This window comes from Anomalospiza imberbis, chromosome 4, assembly GCF_031753505.1.
Source record: "Anomalospiza imberbis isolate Cuckoo-Finch-1a 21T00152 chromosome 4, ASM3175350v1, whole genome shotgun sequence".
Lineage (NCBI taxonomy): Eukaryota > Metazoa > Chordata > Aves > Passeriformes > Viduidae > Anomalospiza > Anomalospiza imberbis.
Genome location: NC_089684.1, coordinates 17015344 through 17039405, shown reverse-complemented (window position 1 = coordinate 17039405; position 24062 = coordinate 17015344). Strand labels below are relative to the sequence as shown.

General features: G+C 42.6%; 1 protein-coding gene across 2 annotated transcripts; it reads right to left on the bottom strand.

Moving 5' to 3' along the window:
• Positions 1–5059: 5059 nt before the first annotated feature.
• TMEM154 (transmembrane protein 154) lies at positions 5060–23902 on the bottom strand. 2 transcript variants are annotated; one of them, XM_068187278.1, is made up of 6 exons: positions 23563–23902; positions 14976–15287; positions 13210–13237; positions 11958–12043; positions 10513–10573; positions 5060–6710 (listed from the first exon to the last, which is right to left on the bottom strand). In XM_068187278.1, exons 1-6 carry the CDS (start codon positions 23690–23692, stop codon positions 6695–6697), a joined length of 633 nt encoding a protein of 210 aa, XP_068043379.1. In that variant the 5' UTR covers positions 23693–23902; the 3' UTR covers positions 5060–6694. The 2 variants fall into 2 exon arrangements, with proteins under 2 accessions (XP_068043379.1, XP_068043380.1); XM_068187279.1 differs by lacking the exon at positions 23563–23902 and adding an exon at positions 15482–16763.
• Positions 23903–24062: the final 160 nt, after the last annotated feature.

Sequence of the window (24062 nt, the reverse complement as noted above, 5' to 3'; positions counted from 1 at the left end):
CAGTAAAAGGTTTGTATCTTTTTGTTCTTTCTTAAAGTGCCCCTGTTTTTCTACAAAATCTTATTAGGAATTTTTTTATGTTAATATATTTGGAAAGTAAATGCTGTAGTTAAAGAATCAGGCCCAGCCTTGCAGTCTGTACTGGGAAGAAGTCTTGCTTGAGGAAAATGGTCAAAATACAAATTGCATGTATAATTTTCAATGCTTTCACAAGAATATTCTCGTACAGTTTGGCCTGGTCTGCATGACTAGTCAAGCTGAAGATCACCCAGCTCTCGTGCTCGGTGGGACTCAAAGCCACATGTTCCCATGCACATCTGGTGTGGGGGTGACCCCCCTCGCGGGAAGTTTTCTGTGGCTGTGGCGCGGAGCAGCCTCATGCCGCGGGGTGACCGCCCTTACAGCAGCCCCACAGCGGCAGCGAGCCCCGGAGAGAAGGGCAGCGCTGCTCCCCACAAAGTGCTGGCTGCGTACCCCTTTGCTTCTCTCGGTTGGTCCGACCCCGGGCCAAACCCTGGGGGGCAAAGCGGGTGATCCAGAGGGGAAAGAACACCCCCTCTCCTGTCCCGGTGCTGCCGCCAGGGCAAGCTGCCCCAGCCCCGGCTCCTTCTCTCGGTAACAGGAGTCAGGGTTCCGTGCAGGAGATGCATTTCTGCAGCTGCAGGTCAGGACTGCCTCCTGGGGGTGGCAGTCGCAGTAGCGTTTCGGACCGGAGCTGGATGCAAAGGCAGAGCAAAGTGGATGCCCTGAGCCGAGATACGGCTGGGAGAAACCCCAGGAAACCAAAAGGGCTCCTTTAATGAGAGCTGGGCACCCAAAATAGCTCCTTTAATGAGAGCTGGGCACCCAAAATAGCTCATTTTCTGAGAGCTGGGCGAGGTTTCAGCCTCTGTCTGGAAAGACGCTGCTTTGGTGCATAATTCAGCCGTTTATAATAGTTTACTGGACTTGTGAGATCCTACTCAAAATGAGGCCAGAGGACTGATCCAGTACAAAGCCAGACTTCATTGGAAGGGAATGGGAGTCTGCAACCGGTGCTGTGGTGTCAGACCATGCTGCTACTATTTTCTCGTCACTGATATTCATAGAAAGTACAACTTTAACCATTCTTAAAGCCAAAACAGAGAGTAAGTGCTTGGGGTGTATTACCATGCTTGCTGCCGATAATGTTGGTGCAGGATGTGTCCTTTGCTCACCCCTCAAACCCGCTGCCAAGCCAGGTCTCCCACGACCCCTTCCAGCCTTCTTTTAGTGCCCCCGAGGAGCCCCTGGGCTGTGGGCCAGCATCATGGTACTAGGAGGGGCAGACTGGGGCAAGAGCAGGTGTCTGGGGCAGGACAGTAAGTGTGTTACTCCCCAAGGTGTCACAACACTTTCTGGGACTCTTTTGCACCTCCCTTGAGAACTAAACAAGCATAGCCCCAAAATGCAGATTTCTGAGTCTGCACCTTAGACGAGTGTCTTGCTGATGTGCTGTCTAGGAAATAGAGAGAGAGAGAGAGAGGAAGAGGTGGCTGGTTTCTGCCTTGTCATTGCTATGATGCTCTCGTACTGAGGCTGTTTGAACATTAAGAGCATTAAATAGAATAAACACTGTCTCAAGCTTTCTGGATACTGCCAGGCCATTATACACCTCTCTAATGAAATTGTCTGTTGTAAAAATAGGTGAAAGTAATGCTTTACTTTATTAATATTTTCTAATTTTCTAGTTGGAAATACATGTATCTTTTTAATCTTTTTTCTTTCTTTTCCCTTAAATCCACTGAAAATTACTTTAGCAGGTCTATCAACTTGGAGACTCCCATTTGAATGTTTTAACTGAAATAACCTGAGAAATGATTGATCATTAAAAAAAGATGGCAACGGTCACCCAAGGATAAATCATGGGAGTAATTCACTACTTTCTCTGGAGTCAGAATTGATCTATTGATATAAAAAATCTGAAATATCCCAACAAAAATATAATGAAATATAAAGCAGCTCTCTCTTTTTTTCTTTTTATTTTTTTGGCTTTGCCCGAATTTTAGAGAGCCGAGAAGAGTAAGATATCTATGTACCATAAATATCTAAGATATATAAGATATCTATGTACCAGCTGTGCGCATCTTCTCAGGCCTGAGTAATTGTGGCATCAATAACAAGTAATTAGCATCCATAGACTTCAGTGGATTAGCAGGACTATGGAAAAAACAGAACCTGTAGACACTAAAATCTTTATTAGAACAAGCTGTTCAAAATCTCAAACTCTTATATACAATTAAGTAATATTGTATCTTTCAAATATCTACATTACAAAATAATTTGAAACAGCTATTTGATAAAACAGTTGAATATACAGCAGTCTCACATCAGAAAGGTGACAAAAGTTCAATTTAGGGTCCCCAATGAGTTTAACATTACAAAAAAAATATTTTTTAAATCTCAGACCAAGAGTTATCTACGAATCTACAACTTATTATTATCTAGAAGCTAAAAGAATATTCCTTTTTGCTGAGGTTAATGCACTTTACAAGTGCAGAACTCTTACAGAATTAATTAGCTGCCGGCAACATCAGCAACCTTATGTTTGTAACTTTATAGAGTAGTTATTTCTATTTTGTTAAGATACTGATTTTTAGCATATCTAGGAGAGCTGTTGGTTTTTAATTACCCTTCTTATTACCTATGTATTTCTCAGACAAATCCTCCCTTGGGTCTGTAGCTTTTCTGCAGGACAAAAAGGCCTCACACTGTAAATAAGATGTCAAATTTTCTTGAAGTTCTGGATAACTGCTGAAATTATCGAAGAAAATGGAAGAAGAGGTAGCAGTTCTTTAGGGATCATCACATTTGTGAAACATTTTAGAACAATACATAGTGGGAGGCACTTCCTGTCCATGCTTTTTCTCATTTTCTAGGGAAGGATGATAACTTATCAGTTACTGGTAGATGTTGCAAGATGATAGTGAGATGGGTTGGCTCAGATCAGGCTAATGATAAGGATATTACCGCAGAGGGTTAAATACTCTGCAGTGCACAGTGATAAAATAATTTTGAGAGTTTGCTGCTATCTTATCTGCTGTCTGGTGGCTCTCCTTTTTATTTTGTGGGTTAGAGGAACTGACTGTGTGAAAAACGTTTTTTAGGGAAAATGAAGGTGCATCAAAGGAAGGTGTACAGTTAATACTCATGAACTGGAATATTATAATGTTTTGGCCATATTAAGGCAGGCATGAAATGTTCTGAATCCCCTGTAATTCATTAATTAAAATTAATGAATTTAATTAATTAAAGTACTGAGGCACACAGAATTTAAAAATTAAAGTACTGAGGCAAAACTGTGCATAAGGAAATGACCAGGAACTGATGAAACTGTAAAACAAACAGGAGAGCAAGGGGCACACAGATGAGCAGAAAAGGGAAATATCAAATGGGGTGAGGGTGGAGAGGGGCCAAAGCAGAGCCCATGGTGCAGCTGCACCCCTGCACCCCTGAACCCAGTGTGCACAGAAAGGCTTGGCTGTAAGCGAGTGAGCAGGTGGTGGGCAGTGGCCGTGGCAAACGCAGACCTCAGTGAGAAAGTTGTGATCAGAGACAGAGACCAGCAGGGTGGAACGGACCAGTGCGGAGCTGGGCTGGGGAATCAGATAAACGAGTGATCCCCTCCATAGTTTAGGTCTAGGGGGAGGATAACAGTGATGTATAAATGTTCGGGAGAAAGAGAAATACTAAAAATTGTATTTGTCTAGTACAGAGGGAATCTATGAGAAATATCCATAACTATACTGAAATGCAAATTGCTTTGCCCTCAGTCTGTTTCACACAAGGAGAACAGGACCTAGAGATTTGAAGGAATGGTACATTTTTCAATAGTAACACAGCTTATATTAAGTTTCCACTTTTAAAAATCAGCAGATAGAGAAAATTTCTGTCAGAATTGGCCAAGGAAGTGCCCAAAGCATTGTTTTGTATTTTTAAATGCTGAAAAAAAGTTCCTGAAGAGGCAAATAAATTCTCTAGCATGCCAGAATTTAGAGAGGCTAAGCGACATGAATAATTATAAACCTCAAATCTAGACATTAGTTCTGGACAAAATTGATTTTAAAGCTTTATATAAAGATTGATCAGTCATGAACACTGGAATAAGAATTAGTGCTTAATGGCATAAGTTGACAGAAAATATATTCTCTCAAGGTAAACTTGTAAAATAAAATATATAAGTGGAACTTTATCTCTGAGAAACTTATTTGGAAGTGTACAGCCTTTTATTTGGCAGAAGGACCATCTAGAATTAACTTGAACCCCAAACCATCAACATGCACAGCACAGGCTCTTTTCAAATGCTACAGCAAACCGAGTTGGTGCATTGCACTACTATCAATGTGTGGCTCTGACAGGGTGATGGGTCACCTGTGTGCCAGAACTGAGTTAAACCATACAATGTCACCTTTGGGAGTCGGTTCATTTTCAAAAGAAAAAAAAAAAAAAAAGACAAGGACTCCTATTCTTCATGTCTAGCTGTGTTTCAACTCTCTCCAGGGAGAAGGCAGCAGCTGTTGGACAGAGCTGTGTGGACTGGAGTATGGTGTGATAAGAGTCACTGCTGGACACTGGTGTTGTGAACTGCTGGGTCCCACTGATTGACCTCCAACCACACAGCTGGTAATGGTCTTAAAATACAGCCTTTTATCTTGTACCATTAAAAAAACAAAAAAAAAAAAAAAAAACAAAAAAAAAAAAAAAAAAAAACCAAAAAAAAACCAAAAAAACCAACCCAGTCTCTCTGTTTTGGGCATCTTCAGGTTACTGCTTTGCAAATTGTAGGACACCTGAGCAGAACATCTTTGTCTGTTGGAAAGAAGTAGCTAACAAAACTGCTACTGGAAAATATCTACTTCAATTTTTTTAAATTTTCTAAATTTCAGTCTTTGACTTTTTCTTCACCTTGTGACTGCATTCTTTTAAACCAGTATTATACATGATGGATTTACTGTCAGGAAATAGTGGAAATGTTTAAAAAAGTTGGAAAGATTAACTAAAAACACTTCTTTCAAAGTTAAAAATCATCCAAACAGGAAAATTTATTTGCCATCACTCACTTATTAAATCCAATATTTTCAATAAATTGTTTTGGAACAGTGAAGAAATTTTTATTCTTTGAGGAAATTACTAATCAAGACAAATTCAATAATGAACGAATATGGTTAGCTCTAAACATTTTTTCCTTCTGTATTTTGACATGCCTTTAATTATTCGCAGAGCTGAACCATCCTCTGTATTAGTCAGCTGTTAATGATACTTAGATGCCATCACAGAGGCTTGGGGTATTTGTTTTCTCTCTTTATTCAAGCTATGCGTGGTAACTTATTAGTGAATTATTTGCAGGCAAAAAAAATCTGATCATATGAAACATGTATTGAGTGGGAAGGCATTATATATTAAATAGACTATGAGGATAGGTAGGATATAAGATATGATAGGATATGAATCTGCTATTTTAAATAAGGCAAGAGAAACTTTATCCAGACAAGGATCCACTTTTATGTGTGTTATATATTTAAGCCATATCCCTAAGAGACATGCTATCTAAAATCAATGGACACAGTTACAACATTCATATTCCCACCCTGAGGTATCCCAGGAGTCTGATTTTTTTTCATTGTGACTAAAAGTGACTGGGCACACTCAGAAGTCCTTGTCTTTCAGATATTGCAGGCTCAGTATTTAAAAACAGAAGCAGCAGAAAACCTCCTGTATCTGAAAACTTTGACCAAGCAGTTATGCATAACACATACTTATCTAAATCTCTATTTTATGTGAATACTTAATTGTTCAATTTTTCAACCTCACTCATAAAAAAAAAAAAAAGTTTTTAATTTGAATATTTCTGAAGTAGGTGGTTAGAGAACAGCCCTGGGCAGGGAGAAGAGTTACACAGGGAGAGCTAGCCCAGGGCGTTCATCTGTGGAGATAACAAACTGAAAGGCAGTCTCAAAATAATGCTTTTCACTTCTACAGTGCCTTTAATCTGAAAACCAAAAAGCACTCTACAGTGTCTGTGCCCTGGCTGGGCTGCAGTCACTTCTTGCTATTCCTTTGAGAGGCTTTTCAGCTTCTGCCTGTCTTCAGAGCTGGTCTGTCAGTCCTAGCCTGGTACCTCCCCAACAGCAGTCCTGTGCAAATCAGTGCACTGTTCAGAAAAAGCAAATTGAGAAATAAACACTGCATGGACATCAGCTTCACATCCACCAAACCAGAGCAGTCCAGAATTATGGACACTGAAACAAACACCCACAAAACCAAACCAAAACAAAGAAACCACCCAAATCTCCAAGGGAATTGGTGTTAAGTGTTGCACAATGCACAGCTGCGGAACTAGACAGAAATATGGACTACTTTGAGAACTTTTAGCAGGGGTAAAGAAGGGGTTTCTCTTGATTTGTGGTGAATATCATTGCAAAAATAATTTAAATCAGTCCTTAATCTTGCTACAGTGCTTTTCTTTTTTCTTTTCTTTTTTTCTTCTTTTCCTTTTCTTTTTTCCCCTTGGTGATGTTTCCTTTCTGAAGACCATATAAAGCAGGACACAACAAAAGCATTTGCTTCTCTGGCCTTTTGAGATGAATTATATTTAAATCCAGTTCTTCCAGTATCTGGGGCATGATGAGCTTGTGTGCTGCATCCCTTTATCCAGTTCTTTGGTGTCATGAGGACTTCATGATTCACCATCACTGTGTACACATGGAATAGAAAAAAACACTAGTGTCATACTGTTGGGTTAGTTGTATCAGCAGGAAATAACATGCAAGAATATCTCTAGAGTTCATGAGAAGGTGTTACCAGAAAATAAATCTGTCACTCATGTAATGGATGAACTGATACTGGCAGGAGGGCTGCTCTGATACCTGTCTGATGGTTCATGGCTGCCCAGCACAGCCTTTCTCCTGCTTCTGGCTCTCTTTCCACAGCTGAGGATAACTTTGGAATTTTTGGTTTACAGCTGACCTCATAACAGGTGCATTTTCTCTTTGTCCCACTGGTTTCTGCCCAAGTGGCTTGCTCCCTAGCACTCTCTTAATAATGCTTGGTTCATGCCAATGTTAAAAAATGTGACATCTTATATTGGCTGATTTGAATTCAGTCAGCAGGGATAAACAGGTCTGAAGCTAAAAGGGCCACTCATAATCTTAATATTTTACATGTTTTCTTAAGTCTCTTGCCAAATTGAGGCACATTCTGGGAATGCAGTACTTCTTTCTGTTCTGGCCTATCATCCACCCAAAACATTTCTCCATACTTTTTGGAGTCAGAAGGAGTCATACTTTTTCAGACAGAAAGAACAGGAGGGTGCCCAGCAGCACCCAACACAAACCAAACCTCTCAGGTGATGAAGCATAGGGGGATTGCTTGTACTCCACCCCCTGCAATGACCCATGCTGTGAAGGGGACAGGCTGCACTTATTTTTCTGGAACAGTAAAGGTCCCTGGAGCAGAGATTGGTCTCTACCCACCTTGTGCCCCACAGATCATCAGCCCTTGCCTGCTGCCCCTGCACACACTGCCTGCTCCCTCCTGCATGCACAGGATGGGAGCCCTGGCCCCAGGCACCTGTGGGGGGTAGGGGGGAGTTTGCAATTCTGTGCTCAGGCACAATCAGGATTCTAGCAGTAGGTTTCAAATGCAAGAGGTTTTGATTCAAATGTATGTATTTTGAAAAGTCTATATAAATTTTGAAAATGTGCACATACATATGTTTGCAACTTAGCCTACAAGGCCAGGGTAAGTGACCTCCCCCTATCAGGGAGCCTAGGCTGTCGCATCTTGCCTCCTATGCACCAATGTGCAGCTTTGATGCTCATGAGTACAAATTTTGCCATAATTACAGCTTTGTTTCATTTTATTTCTTAGTCTTCCAATTTCCCTGCTGAAAAGAGCTGCTGAAAACATCTATTTATCTGTATGTAATTCTCTTTCTGACATTATTTATTCATCTAAGAATTTGGTTGGGAAAAGCAGCAGATCTTGGACTGATAAGGTTCAAGTGCAAATAAACAGGAAGCAATTTTTTTGTTTGTTTACCCAGAAATCCCACCGCTTCAAATATTTTTTCAATTTGAAATGAAGCATATTTCAAAATTTCATGTGAATTGAAATTTGAAGAAGTAGCCTTGGGGTAAGGGAAACATTCAACATAGAAATATTTTACTGCCACACAGTTCTGCTCATCAAATATTAAAAACATTTTGTATTAAAAATTCACTTACTTCGAAGACTAGTTTTGGAACAACCATCATTCTGAAAATGTCAAAGTGTCATTATTGAAATGTTTTGCCTCATATATTTTCAAAATTGTATCAAAATTATTCATAGTTCAAGACATTTGGGTCTTGATGAACTCCCCCTCAGCATCTTTGTGAAGCAAGAAAAAGCCATGTCTGTTCAGTGTGGCCTAAGATGTTTCCCATACTGAAATATCAATAAAATCTAAAATATAAATTACCCTAATTTTAGAAGAATTTTGCCCAAACAAAGTAGTCTTTCAGAATCTTACATTGAATTTAATGTTCCTGAACTTTGTATTCAACTAATGTCCCTTGTCTGAGCAGCTCTGAATGTTTTAGAGATAAATCTCCTGTTTTTATTTGCATTTGTTTGCCTTTCTACAATTTAGGAGCATAAATTTCTCTAATCTAGTCTGATTCTAAGATCCATTCACAAGAAAATTTGCTTAAATAATGTGTGTGCCTTTGCTCTGACTGAAGTATACTTATCTGAACAGGGCTGCTTTTTTGTATCAAGGCTTAAACCTCAATGTAGTTTTCTAAAATAACTCTGTTTTACATCTGGGGAGCTTGAGGTAGGGTGTAGCCCAAAGATGCCTTTTGATAGCCAGGAGCAAAATCCCCTTCTTCTGATGAGGTTAATGCAAATCCAGTACAAAACCACTCCTTTAGCAAGGATGGTAAAATGTCAGCTCAAGGTGATGATTAGGTAGGCTATGATGATTTTTTTTTCCCTTAACATGAATTGTTAAAGATTTGGAAAGTAAACTTGATGCTAAGGGTGGTGTTGTGCCTAAAAAGCCTTTACAATATGACTTCTGCTAGTGTTAGCCTATGGCTGAAGCATCCTTTGTGCTGTACTCCCTGCTGTAGTCAGTGATATGCTCAACAAATCTGCTTTTAGAGAATTGCTGTGCAGCTGCCTCTCCTTAACAATTTTCCCCCCTCTGAGCTATCATTCAGCAGCAGGAAGGGAAGACCCAGATGGCTAACAAATCCAGGATATTTTCCAGTTGCTAAGGGTAAAATTAATGTGCTTGCTTGCATCTGGAATCTAGGATCTAAGCCTTTTTTTTTCCAACAAAATTGAACTAAAACAGCAACAACATTGCTTTCACTTGCAATAGGTGTAAAAAGAAACCTTTCTATGCAAGTGGCTGTAGTGGACAAGCCCCATCCAAAGGTTCCTCTGAAACTGCAGCTTTGGAGCAACTGAGCTGCAAACTCTGCGGCAGTGGTGATTTAACATCCCTATTTCACTCCTAGGCAAGGAAATTCAGAAATGAGGATTGGAATATTATTACAGTCTACAGCAGGAGGTGCAATTCTGCCAGAGAGGCATGGTCAGTGGAATTATCTGATGCCATGGGAAGCAGAAGACCTAGGTCCTCTCTCTGCTCCTGGCATTGCCTGATTGCATCACTGCTTCCACTGCACCAGGGATTTCTTGGCACACAGGATGGCTTGTTTGTTATCATAACCTGGCACAGAGAAACTGCTTTGCCCACTCCTCAAAATGCAGCTGCAACACAAGGGTACAAGCAAGGGCAATGTACAACCTCTTGTTTCCAGCTGGAAACAGGAACCAGAATTTTTAATTAGGGAAAATTTTGAGGGGTTTTAGAGTTCTGGGCAAAATCCTGAGGAAACCAACCAGAAAGATTTTAAGTCTACAAGCTGTCAGGATTGTGGTTTTACATCCCACTGGGATCTCTGCTTGGACTATCAACTAGTGCCAGCTCTGGGGGAGTGCTGCAAGGGGGCACCGGGAAGATCCTTCATGTTTCTCATTCTAATTTTTTTCTTGGAGTCAGACAAGTCCCAGTCTGTCAGGTCACAGCTCCAGCCAAAACATCTGGCAGTGATTCCCAAGAACCTATAGGCACCAGGTGGCAGAGGGGAACTGGGTGCCTTTGGTGAAGGGTGCCAAGGAAGCTATGCTGAATGCTTGTATTAACACCTTGGGAAACTGTGATTAAAGTCTGATCAGTGAATGAAACTCCATCTGTGCCATCTGGTTGTCTGTCTTGCACCATTTTACAACTGTAAGATTATTTAGCAGTGCAGTTTACAGGAAGAGACCTGTTTAGAAATAAGAGTGTCAAGCCTTTAGTTTAAGTTGAAGTCAAAGTTTCTATATATAAAAATTTAAAAACTTGAATGGACCAAAGAATAATTATATAATTACATACAAAAAAAATTAGAATAACATTGACCATATTTCTTCAAATAATAGAATGAATTAAAGTACCTTGGGTTGGCAATTGATTCTTTTTCTTCTTCTCTTACAGTAGGTAAACATTCACAGTCACCTGGAAAAGGGAAAGAAACAAGAATATAGTTACTCTACTCTGGCAGTTTTTCTACATTTATTTCAAAAATACATAAACTTTTATCATGCAGTCACTCTAGAATACAGATCTGCAGATGCACTTCTGCACCCTTTTATCTGCATGGTTCTCATAGCATGAATCTTACACCTCCTTCCCTTTGATAGGTGTTGCCACAATTTATTTATTTTATATGTTCCAGTTCTTTATGTACACCTATACAAATGAGCTACTTTTGAGCACTGTCTCCTGCACACTGCCACGGGGAGAGTTGTTTGTTAATTTTCCACTGCTGACAGTTGCACCTATGCTTTATAGTCCAGCTGGAAGTTTGGGGCTGGAGTTTAGGGAACACTAACACACACAAACACACACACACACACACACACACACAAACACACACACAAATATGAAAGTATGTAGAATATTTGCTCCCTTCTCTCCACAAAATGTTTAAATATTTTTTACACCGCTTTTTCCCCATGCAGTACAGTTAATACCTCTCTTTCACTACTGCCACGTAGCACATGTTTTCTACAAGAGCTTTCAGACCACGAAGGTCAAAACCCCATCATGTGGAGCACTGTGCTAATGCAAAGAAATGGTCCAAAGAGTTTTATGTCCTGAAAAACAAAGCATGCCTAGTAGGTCAGGCAAACGAGCCATATGGATAGAAGACAAGGGACCAGGAATGAAAAAAAATGTCAGTGTTTCAGCATTTCTTAGCCAGTGAAAAGCTGTTCATGGTTCAAAATCAGGCCTTGGTTAACTCATGGCTTACTGAAGACCTGCATTTGAGGAGACCCTGGAAGGACAATGCAGACCCCTTAGAGATTTTGACTGGGGAATTCAGCTTGGAGAAAAAGCTGACTTGAGGGGAGGGGAAGGGCATATTCATAGGTTCCTGGCAGCAATTTTAAATAAATGGTGGTCTGAACTATGAGCAAATGCATGTTTCTTCTGCAATACCTCAGTGTGGAGCACAAAATGTAGAAATTCTGGAGACTGAAAAGACTAGATGCTTCAGAGAAATTAGTATTTAGCATTAAAATGTGTGTTTGAAAATATAAATAATATTCACAGCTATAAGTGTGTTTAATAGAATGTCTACTGGAAACTGAAAACATTTATGAGATTCTATCACATATTAAAAATAACCTCCCACACAAACTAAAATACTCCTCTGAAAAAATCTAGCCCTGACATTTGTTCAGTTATTTTAGTAGGAGGGAGTCAAGAGCACAACTAAAAATGTTGTAGGGAAAGCAGTGATATGCATACAAAACACCTTCCATTGATTTCCTATGCATGGGATCTATGTCAGCAGGCAAGAGAGGGAGGATGGAGTAGAGAGGTTACCGTGTACCATTTTTGTTCATGCTGTTCATCCATTTATCAAGCTCTTCCATTTCTATCTCCATAACAGAGGGTGTGTCTTCTTCAAAAATAGGACTTGAGAGAAGAGAGGGGGGAAAAAGGCATTACACAAAATGCTTAATTAAAACAACATACAATGTAGTGATTTTGTGTGACTTTCCTATAATTCCAGACACATGTATTAACTCTGGAAAGCCATCCTAGCCCAGTAATCCGAGGAGATGTCAGCCCAATGGGTGTGAACCAAGGGGCCACGAACAGATGCCAGGGAGCGGCACTGGAGGACTCTGCCAGTCCTGGGCAGAGGTAAGGCCAGCTGAGACATTACAGAGGGGCTCAGTGCAGCAAGAGACATGCCAGAGCACAGGATCATTGCAGCTTCTTGAAAACTGTCCCTGCTGTAAATAGAAAACTAAAAAAAAATAAGATAGTTTGTCCCTGCCCTCCTGGAACACATGACAGAAGTAGCATTGCTCCAGTGCTAAAAGCTGAAGGCCTAAAGTTTCATATCTGTGACTGACATTTGCAGTGACTTCAAAAGGAAAGGTCATGAGAGCTGTATTTATTTAAATGCCTCTGCTTAGCTTCCTTTTGCTTATCATTCCTGCAGTCATAGGATAAAAAATAGTTTTTTAGCAAAAAAACCCCTTTTTTTTCTCATAGAGCCAATTTGCCAACTTTCAGCATTGATTAGCATGATGGAGGTCAATAAAAAGCAACAATAAAAATTATGACTCTGATAAGAGCCACACAGCTTCTTGTCTTGTTTTTCAAGCATCTAAGGCATTGCTCCTGTGGCAGCCAGGCAAGCCTTTCTGCCTCACCTCTGAGTAAGAAGATAAACTTGAAAAACAGGGGAGCAAGACACAGAACTTATTCTGAATAGCAAAAGCCTGGGATGAGCCTGGGAACTGATCCCCTTTGCTCATGGGGCCCCTTGTACCACTTGTGGCTGATGGAGCAGGAGGTGCCTAAGAGCAGGCTCAGCGAGGTCTGTGGGCTGTGGGTGTCTGGGGGCAGCCCTTGCCTCAATCATCACTAACTCTTGTTCGCCTGCTCTAGTCTATACTTCAGCCACATACTGAAGTCACATTTTATCCACCTGTTGAGATTGCTGGTTCAATTGATGGAAAAAAGTAATGGTGTTTAGTGTACAGATAAATTAAAAGAGGCAGTGAAGGAGACAAAGGTTAAAGTAAAAGAAATTTTTTTTAAAAAAGAATGATATTCAAAAAATTTACCTTTTTACATTTTCACTTCCCAGCTCATCTGGAAAAGAAGAAAGTTGGTGTTCATAGTTCTGCATGATATTTACCCATTTTATTTTCAGGGTCCAGACTGCATGCAAGCCTTGAATAGGGTCAAGTAAAACAGGCTGCACTTTCAAAAGGCATAAAAACTAAATTGCAGATGAAAGACAAAACATCTTATCCTGTTTGCAATTTTCAGAGGAACCCATTATTTTGAAGCTAAAAGCATCTCATTGTTAGCACAGCCATGCTGGGAGGAAGCCCGGTGTTGGTGTTGCCGTGGGCAGGACAGGGCAGATGCACACTTCCTTCAGCAAAACAGATGTGCTGAAGGAAATGGTATCCTGAAAAGGAACCACTTCTGCAAAAAAAATGTTTACTAGAAGCACTGGGACATTTTGCTACAGATTACACTTGGGCAATTCAGCTCTGTCTGGAGACTCTGGGAGCTGCTCATGGGGAGAAGAGCCGGGGGTGCAGGGGGAGTTGGACTGCATGGCAGATTAGATCTCAGTTAGGCAAATGAGGCTGAACTAGCCAGATGTCAAAAGGGATCCATTCTACTTATGACTCCAAGACAAAGTAAAAATGGGGTGGGGTGGGGGGGGGGGGAATGGTGTCACAGACATAATTCTGATAAATATCTTCACCTCCAGGAATCAAGTGACTGAAAAACCTGTCTTAAATCACCTTATTTTTAATTCATTGTTGCCAGCAGGTGATACCTCCCAGTTGTTCCAGCACATTCCCAGACTGCAGAGCTACTCCAGAACCACAGAGCCATCTGCCCCAGCCTTGAAGATGCTCAAAATCCCAAGCTGGCACAGGGCATGAGATCCTAAGATTGTGCTCCTGAAAGGTACCATATTTCCTAACCCTCTGAAGAGTGTACCTGCATTTCAATCATCCAGAAACAGGCAGGCAACTGGGTGCCTGGTTGCAAATTCATAGTTTGTTAGAGGGGAAACCCAGTGATCAGACAAATGCAACCTAAAAATGCCCTGAAAACTTGACTTAAAATCTATGTTGAATGTGCTGCACTGTCTGCAGGCTGATGAGCTGACAGCTGCACTCAGACCATGTAGATACATTGATACGACCATGTCAGAATTTCACTTACCCACTATGTGGTTTTATTAAAACACTTCAGTTTGTTCTCCTGTGTCTTGACACTCCAAGTAACCAATTCCTGTGTTAACAGATCACAGCACCTTTCTGAAGCATTGCTCACCCTGCTGCAGCACCCAGGCAGTCTGACCTAGCTCTTTTGCTGTGATGTCTTCATAGCATCCTCCACCCTATGGAATCAGGATTCCTTAAATTGTTCCTTCAAATTATTTTTCTTGTTCTTATTTTATTGAAGCTCCAAGCAGCTTTACCTTGTGGGCACTATGGGCAGTAGAAGCATTAATTTCACCTTGCCTAAAGTCGTTGAACATAAAGACAGAACAAGCATTTGCAGCCATAATTACACCCCTGAGCATTCTCAGCATTTCCAGGAGCCAGAGATTGATGCTAGGGCTCCCATGGGTGTGGCATGAGCAGGAGGTGCCAAGAAGCAGAGTAGCTCCTGCCCAAGGAGAGGTGTGTGACCAGGTACTGCTGGCTGGGGAGGATCCCTCTCTTACTTGTCAAACATGCAACTACAGTCAGAGAAGGTTATCCTAAATGTGGCACCCCATACCTCAAAATAATATTCTGTTAATGTTGAACACATCCTAGAAACAGCCTCTTGATGTACAAGAAGACAAATTTACCTTGCTTGGATTTTTTCCTTTTATGATGCATTACAAAAAATGTGATCAACAAAATCAGCAGGACCAGCAGCGCCACAGGGACAACATATATCAAGATAGACTGTTCTGCTGCTTCTAGGCTCTCCTCATCGTTCACAGCATTCAGTTCAGTACTTGGAGAACTCTGTGTATCAAAGCTGCTTTCAGTAGTGCTTGCAGTTACAAGTACTGGCTCATGGTCATCCACAGTTGAAGGACTCGTAGCAGGGAGATGTGTTGCTGTAAAAGTGGGTAATATCATCGATCCATCTCCTGATCCATCGTTTCCAGGGTCTGTCAAATATATGAGGACAATTTAACATTTTGAGAGTTTCATTAGTATTATCAGTGAGCCACAGTGTACAACTTTAGTATTTACTTCTCATTTGATGTATTAAAAAAAAACCAGCAGATGCCCCATATACACAGATTGGAAGTCTTGAGCATCGGATGTAAAATTAGATCTCAACTTTATCACAAAATCTTACCAGTCATGACCACATTCTTCAGCTGACTTTTACTGGGACACGTCAGCATGTGTCATCTGTCTGCACACAGCTGCCTTGCTCAAACAGACTTCTTTTGCTGCAGGTTGGCATCCGGTCTTGCACACATGAGAAATTATTCTGCTTCTTAGTAAACCACACCAGCCTGTTTTGCTTCTTGGTCATGGCACATATGTCCCTCCCCTTACCCAAGGAGTTAGGTACTGCCTTCAGGGAGACCATTATCTCTGGTTCACCAGTTCCTTTGGTTCACTCATCTCCCTGTTTCTGTGCCTTTCTCAAATTTGTTAAATTTGTCTCACTGTGAAAAACAGAGTTGGTGAAAGGAAGTCTGAAGGATGCAAAAGCTGCTGACTTCCCCATCTGCGTGGACTAGAAGAGGTGGTAGTAACACGGGGACCTTACTGCATACAGGTCCAGTTAACTGTTCCTCTGACTGATTCTACAGGCTGGCTCAAGGAGTGTGTGGCAAAGCATCAGTGCTGGATATTCCCCATAAGTTCTAAGACTGGGGGTTTTGAACTTTGATCTCTGTTCTGGTTTCATTTATCACACATTTCGCAAGAAAAGTGGCTAAAATTGGCTGTGTCAGTAACAGTGAAACAAGTGCTTTTTGTGCATTTAGGTAAGAGTCTATTGACTGCCACAGAGTTCAAAAGCTTTAGAGAAGTACAGCAAATTCTGGGCTGATACTGTATTCTATACTGATGGCCAAAATCCTGTAGTAGCCAAAGGTGCAAGAAGCAGCTTTTAGATAAACTACAACAGCAAAGCCTTCAATAATTTTCTTGGCATGAAATTAAATTATGGGTTTTTTTGTGTTATCTGCCCTTCCAGATACAATGCCAACATGGTGCACACCTCATTTTAGGCAATAAAGCAGGACGGAATTTTTTGACTTTTGCAATTACATGTTTCTCCTCGTTCTTGTAAAGTGCTGGGCAGCCAGAGTTTCCACAAGAGTTAGCAAGAGCTTAAGGTTTTCAGCACCTCAGTGCTGGCATTTCCAATCTCACAGGACTGGAACCAAAAGTACTTAGCATTTTAAATGCTTTTGTAAACACATTAATCTTCATAATGGCCCTGAGAGATGAGCAGTTATCATCTCCATTTTACAAATGAGAAATCAGAAGGACAGGGATGCTGTCCTTCTCAGGGATGCCAAGGGAGAGAGAAAAACTGGGATTAGAGCGCTATCTCTTGCTTAATCCGCTCCGCAGCATCTCCTCTCCCACCAGATTTGTCTCAAAGAGGATTATTTCATGAGACTGTATTCAAGGAAACCCAATTTCAGATGAATAAAATTATTTGAGTGTGACAGCAGTGTTTTATCTAGATTTTTATGCTGCACATATCACACAGGCATCTGATTGTTTCATCCTTTCCTAAAAACTAGGAAAGAATTTGAATACTTAATGTAATACTGTGAAGGTCACCAGAATCCTGCAGCACAATAGGACAATGAAAATGATAGCTCTTCTGTGGCAAAGCACTTTGTATCAATACTCTCTCTGTCTCTTCAGTCAAGATTATTTCAGTCAAGAGCAAAACACTATCTTTGCCTCCCTTGCAGGTAACGATCCCCTTAGGTGTGTGCTGCTCCACCCCTTCCCGTGATCTGCTGCCTGTCCTTAATCTTATCGCAGATGACAGGAGGGAGAGCTCCTCTCCCTTCTTAGTTTGGCCATCTGACTTTTCTTTTCCGAGGTAGTTTGTAGTTCTCAGTGTCTGCAGCCAGTCCATTTCAAGCGCTGTTGAGCAGAGGGCGAGGCAGCACGAGAGATGTCTGTGCTGCAGACTGCGGCATGATGGACTGTGCCACGGGCAGAGCTGATGGCCCGCCGCAGCCTCACTGAACCTCTTCGCTGACCTTGCTTGGTTTTCCTCCTCTAGCCATTGCCCTTGAAACCCATTGCCTGCCACATTTGATATATTGAGAGGGACAAGCCTGTTGCTTAAAATAGGGAAAGGGTGTGGAGAAAATAGCTTACTTTTCATTTATTCGTCGAGCTAAAATGGATTTTTCAAATGTCTAAAGCATGGTGTGGCTTTAAAGCAAAGCAAACGGTCACACCTCATTAACTGCAGTGATAAACTTTCAGCTGCAGAGTATGCTGTGCTTGATTTCCGAGAGAGATTTTTCCAGTATCTCTGCCACTTTGCCTGGTTTTGAACTATGAAGCAGACTTCAAATCATTTGTCTCTGAGTGAAATAGAATTACTTTTTCTAGTCTCTAGGCAAAGAAAATGGTAAATCACGGGGAGTGACCTTGCTGCCATGTATTTTTTTCACTTTGCATAATTCCAGGGACAGCATCTCTCTGGGAACACCATTTCCTCTTACAGAGATCTTTTCTCTGAGTGAATTAAATACATCTTTCAGCAGAAGGGCAGCCAATTGCACAATGTTCTTGCAAGGATATTGCTCTTATTTCCTGCATTTTACCTGCCGCTTCAACACATCCTGCTCCCCCATCACCTCTGAGGAACAGAGCTCAGCCTCAAGGGATGCCTCACCTGTCACCCAGCAGTTGCTCTCTCACTCTCAGGCCACCCACACATCACCCTTTTTACACAGTAGGAAAGCACAACCTGCACCTGGGTTGGCCCAGAGGCTTGCATCAGGGAAGGATCTGTGCCTCCAGTCCAGCAAGGACTTGGGCTCAGGCTGTAGCGCCTGCCACAGCCACCTGCCCAGTGAGACACGCGTGGTTGACCTCAAGATAGTTGCTATTTGTCATAGTGTTTCAATTTAAAGTGCTCAAAATAGCAAGTGGGCTGTGTTGCAGCTGGCCTGGGTGGCTGTTTGGTGGGGTAAATTACAGTTGGGCATTACAAGGTTTGGAGCAGGGCAGAAGAACATCTGAAAGTTGGAGATTTTGTGAGGTGCTGTTCAAACATTTTCTCCATGCCAGATTTTTACAGTGATAATTCATACCATGAACTGTCTTGTCAGCTGTGCTGGGGTTTCATCTTGCAGACATCTACTAGCTCCCTGCAAATGGGAATCTTACAACAATACAGCATGGCATTCAGGATGGAAAAGCAAGGCCAGTGGAGTGTAACAAAGAGCAAGTCACGTGTGACCGTATAGATATCTCCTTGACTTTGCAAAGTCTGTGCCCTTTCTCTTGTTGAGCTCAGCCTCATGCTGTTGGCTACATTCCAATATCCATACTCATCCCTCTGCACGTCTTGTCCAAGGAGCAAATGCTCATACAACAGCCACATGGGCTTCACCTCTGTCTGGACTACCTGGAGCATGAATGCTGGCAATTTCTTCCTGTGTTAAGGGAAGTAGGTGGGAACACAACACAGCTTCAGCCACTTCCCATTCTTTCAAGAGCTTAAGGTTTTCAGCACCTTCCCATTCTGTGTTGCCACTTCCCATTCTTTCAAGAGAAGAAGGGAGAGGGGCTGGCATGCAGCTGCAGCCCACTCTGATGGGAAGGTAGGCACAGCTGGAACTGGAAGCTAAGAAGCTGGAGCTGGAAGTCAGGAAGTTCTCAGGGTTCCACAATTGAGGTATTAGAGAATCTAGAACTCAAGGGACCAAAATACTTGAGCAAGCACTAGCAGCATCTCAAAAAAGGTTCAATTAACAGTTCTTACAAATTATGAAAAAGCTATGTCCCTGTACACAGATACTATGGTATAAAGTATTACTCAACATTTTTTACTTTAAAAATATGCTTGGATCACTGATAGACTTGGCTTGAGTTTTGGAGGTGTTCCCAAATACACTTTTCATGGGAGACAGAAGTAGTTGAATATACCAAGCGGTTTTACAGATTGGAGTCCAAAAAATTATGTCTCAAACAAACAACATTTCTGTTATTGCAGCATTTCTACCTCTGTGCTGCAGCACTCAGAGGTGGTGATATGGGCTTCCTGATGAAGCAAGCAGGCAAACAGGTTTCTGAATTCACTTGGATGTGAGGCAAAGGAAAATAGCAAAGGAAAACAGCTGGCAGTCAGCACATTCAGTTTTGTTGTAGAACCATCAGTCTCTCTGCTGCCTTGCCGTCAGACTCAAGGACTGGGTTCTCTCAAGGGAATTTTTCAAATTGCACCAGAGTGCCTATTGACACAAAAAAAAAGAGAAACAGACAGAGAAAAAGCGAGAGCTATGTCAGTGGGATAGCCAGGCTATTAGTCTGAAAGGAAAATTTTTATTTCTCCAAACTTTCCCATAAGCTATAAAAATGCAGTGAAGGAAGGAGGACTCACGAGAAGGTGACAGAACAAGAAAAGGCTATGAAGCTGGAATAAAGTTACCATATCCTATATCATTCTGCTCCATGTACACCTTCCGTTGGTGGTGTAGTCATACCACTCCACATGGTCTGTATGATCCTCTGGTGTATTTTTTGGCTCATCCCTGCACTGTTCCTCTCTCCACATTTCAGGTTGCTGTAAGAAGAGCTGTTGCTTGCCGTGGCCAGGGCTTGCCCGGCTGCCTGTTGTGGCAGGTCTCACCTGTCAGTCTGGCTAGAAGAGGAATCCTTAAAAGCCTGCAGGCTAGCTGTTGGGAGCACACACTCTTCTGATGAGGGAGCACAAGCATTTCAGGGTGGCTAATCTGTAGACAAGATCCTATTAAAACGAGGTTGCTTAGAAAGCGTTATCTAGGTATAACCTGAAAGAGGAAACAACTGTTTAAGCTCATTTATACAAGATGGAAACTGCTTTTCCTCACTGTATTTCTATCCAGCAGAAGTGCTGCATTAACAGGCAGTGTCACAAATTCAGTCACACATCTTAGAGTCCAATTGTGAACCTGTAGTCTCATTGCTCACCCCGAGTACTACAGGCTTTCCAGACCAATTTATGCATTTAGTTGCTTCTACTTAATCAGATGGCCTTCTAGCTCTACATCTGTGATACCCATGTGACCTCACTGTGATGCAAATCTCTCAGTGCTCCTTGCTCTCAGGAGGACCCTGAAATTAAAGATTCAAAAGCTCCAGAAGCTTTCCAGCTATCATAAAATCTCTTGAGGGAAAAGAGACTGGTGTCACTACCTGAAAATTAGTATACAATCTTGCTGATGTAAATGAGAGATTTTTCTGAAATGTCCCTGCAGCAGCTGAATAAAAGAGTGAATGTTTGTGTGTGGCTAAAATGGAGGAATGGTAGTAAATACACAGGAGGAGTTGATGTGTTCAGTAGAAAGGATTTTTCATCTGCTTTTTAGGGCACCACGCTTTAGAAAGAGAAAATGTAGCAAATTCTAATTTCTTACATTATTGCTTTGCTCGAAAATTTTAACATGTGATTGTAACAGGTTCAAACCCATTCTCAGTTCATAACTCGAGGGGAGAACAGGTCAAAATTATTGGTCCATTAGAGACTTTGGATTTGCAGGGGAGGCAGCCTAAAAGACACTTCTTGGCCAAGGAGAGAGTCACTGCCTGTGCTCGTGATACAAGCTATTGAATAACTGGGTTTTTGATAGCAGTGTTTCTTTGAATGACAATTCAAAACAATAGCACAGAGACACAGACAAAATAGACCACTACCTGCAACCACCCTAGCTCTTCCACTTGGCAATATTACATGTTTTACTGTTCCTCCCCCTCACACATTTTCTTGCTCCCCATGTCAGACCACTTATGCTGCAATTTCCCACCTGTTTCACTGAATGCAGTGGGAGATGGCCTAGCCTGGGAAATGACTCAAGGGTCAGAGTGTGTTCCTATAAGCTATAGCAAGGGTCTTAATGCTTGTTACTAGGATCAGCAGACACACCTGGGTAGGTCTTCAGGGCTGCTGCAAGGCTGAGCAGTGAGTACCATCCCCTACAGTAGAGATGATGCCCTACACTGTTACCTGTAGGGCTTCCTGACTGCATTAAAGCAAGGGGAAGGGAACTGGAGCAAGCCCCAACGTCCCCTCAGTTTGGAGCTGGGAGAAGGCCAGCACCCAGAGCTGAGACCTCAGGAATGCTCTTAGAGCTACTGGATTACATTGATTGTAGCATCACAGGGAGAAAACCATCTATAAATTATAATTCAAATGGCAAGGCTAGGCTTTTACGAGGTTCTGACATGGTATGGGAACAGGACTTATAAAGACTTTAATATGTCTGTGCTGCAAGATTTAATCATACTCTTTGCCTATTTTTAAATGGTCTCTAGACAGAAGACTGCTTAAAAGGTGAAGACTGTGTTGGGCAAAAGGTGAAAAAGATCCCTTAAAGGTTCTGCCTTGTTGATCTGTGAGCAAGGAAGGGTGAGAGCAAAGGATCTCCCTGGGAGGCTGCTCTCAGTGGAGAGGTTCCTGACCCACCAGTGCCTGTGGGGTACATAAGCCCTACATAAACTTTCCCCCCACTAGTTTCATTTTCCCCCAAGGCTCAAGTTCACAACTTCCCCGTCCCACCCACAGTCAGAGTAAGCCCCCAGGTACATTTTGGGGCCAGTTGCATAAGCAAAAACCGCCTTTGTATGCGGAGCAAAGGTGGGTGCTCTCCTCCCCTTCCCCAGTGACTGTGGATTGGCTCCGTAGAGTCAGAGCTGACAGGGCTTGGGGAGGGCTCTGGCAGGACTGACTCACTCCCAAAGAGGAACCATTTCAGAATCAACCAGAATTTAAAGGTGGACCTACTGGTACGAAGTGGGGAGTGTGGGGAGTGTCACACACCTGGTGTGTGACATCTGCCTGGCACTTCCCGCAGCCCCTAATGCCCATTGCACAGAAGGGCAGGGGCGCACCCAGTCACAAGCTGAGGGGCTCCGGACTAAGGTGTCCTCCCACCATGGGGATGTGGTGATGAAATAGTATCTCTCAGAACCCTGCACATGAGCTAGAGAAGCAGGAGCCTGATCACTCTGCATTGCCTTCGTGCCTTCACTGTACTCCTCCATTTCCCTGGGACCTCTGTTTTGCTCTGCCCATGGCAGGATTTTTGTTCCTCTGACCGCTTTGATTCTGAGCTATGCTCAGTGCTTGCAGCATATTCTCCTAACGTGTCTGCAGTGCAGCAGGGCTGTAGTAACACAGCCAAACCCAAACCATTTTATACCTCACTTAGCTCGCTCGTACAGTTAAGCAAGTCTCCTAAGTGCAAGCAGCTCAGCAGCACGCCAGGAGCCTGCAGCCCAGCTCTACACCCTGCTTAGAGTACTGTTTTTCAGAGAAAAAACACTCACACCAAAACACCGATTCCAGCAGTGCATTTTAGGACATTAAGAGAAGTCCAGTGATATCTGAGAGTCACGGTCTTCTTTGCCTGCTTTCTGTAGAACTCCCACTCACTACAGCAGCACAGAGGCAGCAAACACTTCTAGTCCATACCAAGGCACTTTGGCAGGGACTTGTTTGACCCCAAAAGGCTTACAAGCACTACCTCAGCAAGGTTTCACTCCAAGAACTGCCTGTCATGTTCAGTCGCTGGCTGCCAAAATGCCAGTGGAAGCAATGACCCCTGCAAACAGGCGAGCGTCTCTGCAATGACACCCCAGTGCCTCAGCATTTTGTCACAAGCTGCTTTTCCACTCATGGTTCTTTTCTTCAGAGGGTCAGAACCTAAGTCCATGGCGCTGGCCACTTTGTTCTGCAGCTGAGAGTTCAAAATATTTGTCTCCGGAACCGGGTGTTCTTTTGTTAAACCAGTTTCAGTGCACCGGGACTACGGAAATCGGCAGTCACTTTTGAATGGAAGCAGTGCTTTGCCTCTAACTTTGCTATTAAACACTGATGGTATGGGTGTGGGGTTTAAAAAAGTTCAAAACATAACTAGAATTAGGAGCAAAATGCCTGATGGGTCAACATGGAAACTCCGCTTCACTACACACCTGCAATTTAGGAAAAGTTTGCAATTGTAGGATTTGTTTGCTGCTGTTCGGGGATAGGTCTAAGGGAAAAAAAGTCAAAGCTTTGAAAAAAAGAGGCAACTGAAAACAGAGAGGGTAAACCCAGCAAAAAGCAGCAGAGAGCAAGTCCCCACAGATCTCCTGCCTGTGCTCAGTTTGGAGGGTGTTGCCCTCCAACTTGGTCCCATTGCTGCAGGCAAGGCACGCGGTCCCACCTCGGCAGGCGAAAGGCGCTTTCTTACTCACCCGTGCCGGCAGATCCTCCAGCCAGCGCCAGGGCAGAGAGCAGGGCGACGAGCCCGGGGCTCCGCATGCTGCCCCGGCAGCGCTCCCACCTGAGGGGCGCTCCGGCAGCCTCCCTGCCGCACCCGAACATCTACATTTCCTGCTTCCTGCCGGGGAGCATCTGAGCCGCATTTCTTCAGGAGATGGACTCTCTTTGATGGGTTTTAGGAAGTGATGTAATTCCGTCTGGGCCTGTCAAGCGAGCAATGATTGCAAAAGAAAGAAGAAAAAAAAAAAACCCAGAAGTTGCTCTTCAGGCACACACTTGACTGAGGCACCTTTATGCTGTAGGTGAGAGAGCTCCCGTTCTCTTCCTCTCCTTTCACTCCTGACTTTACCTTCTGTCTTCATCTACACACAGTGCCACAGAACATACAAATACAAATCAGACACAAAACTTCATATATGTATGTTAGCAGGAAAGTTTTATGTCACTTTTCAGGGTGGCTAAGCAAGAAAAT

Bases quoted from the DNA above. Each gene is read 5' to 3' on its own strand.
- TMEM154 (XM_068187278.1), bottom strand. From the start codon at position 23,692: ATGTTCGGGTGCGGCAGGGAGGCTGCCGGAGCGCCCCTCAGGTGGGAG. The intron at 13,238-14,975 runs GTAAATTTGTCT...CTTCTTTTCCAG, and splicing joins AAGGAAAAAATCCAAGCAAG to ATGAGCTGGGAAGTGAAAAT. The intron at 12,044-13,209 runs GTAAATTTTTTG...TCTTCTCTCAAG, and splicing joins GGAAGTGAAAATGTAAAAAG to TCCTATTTTTGAAGAAGACA.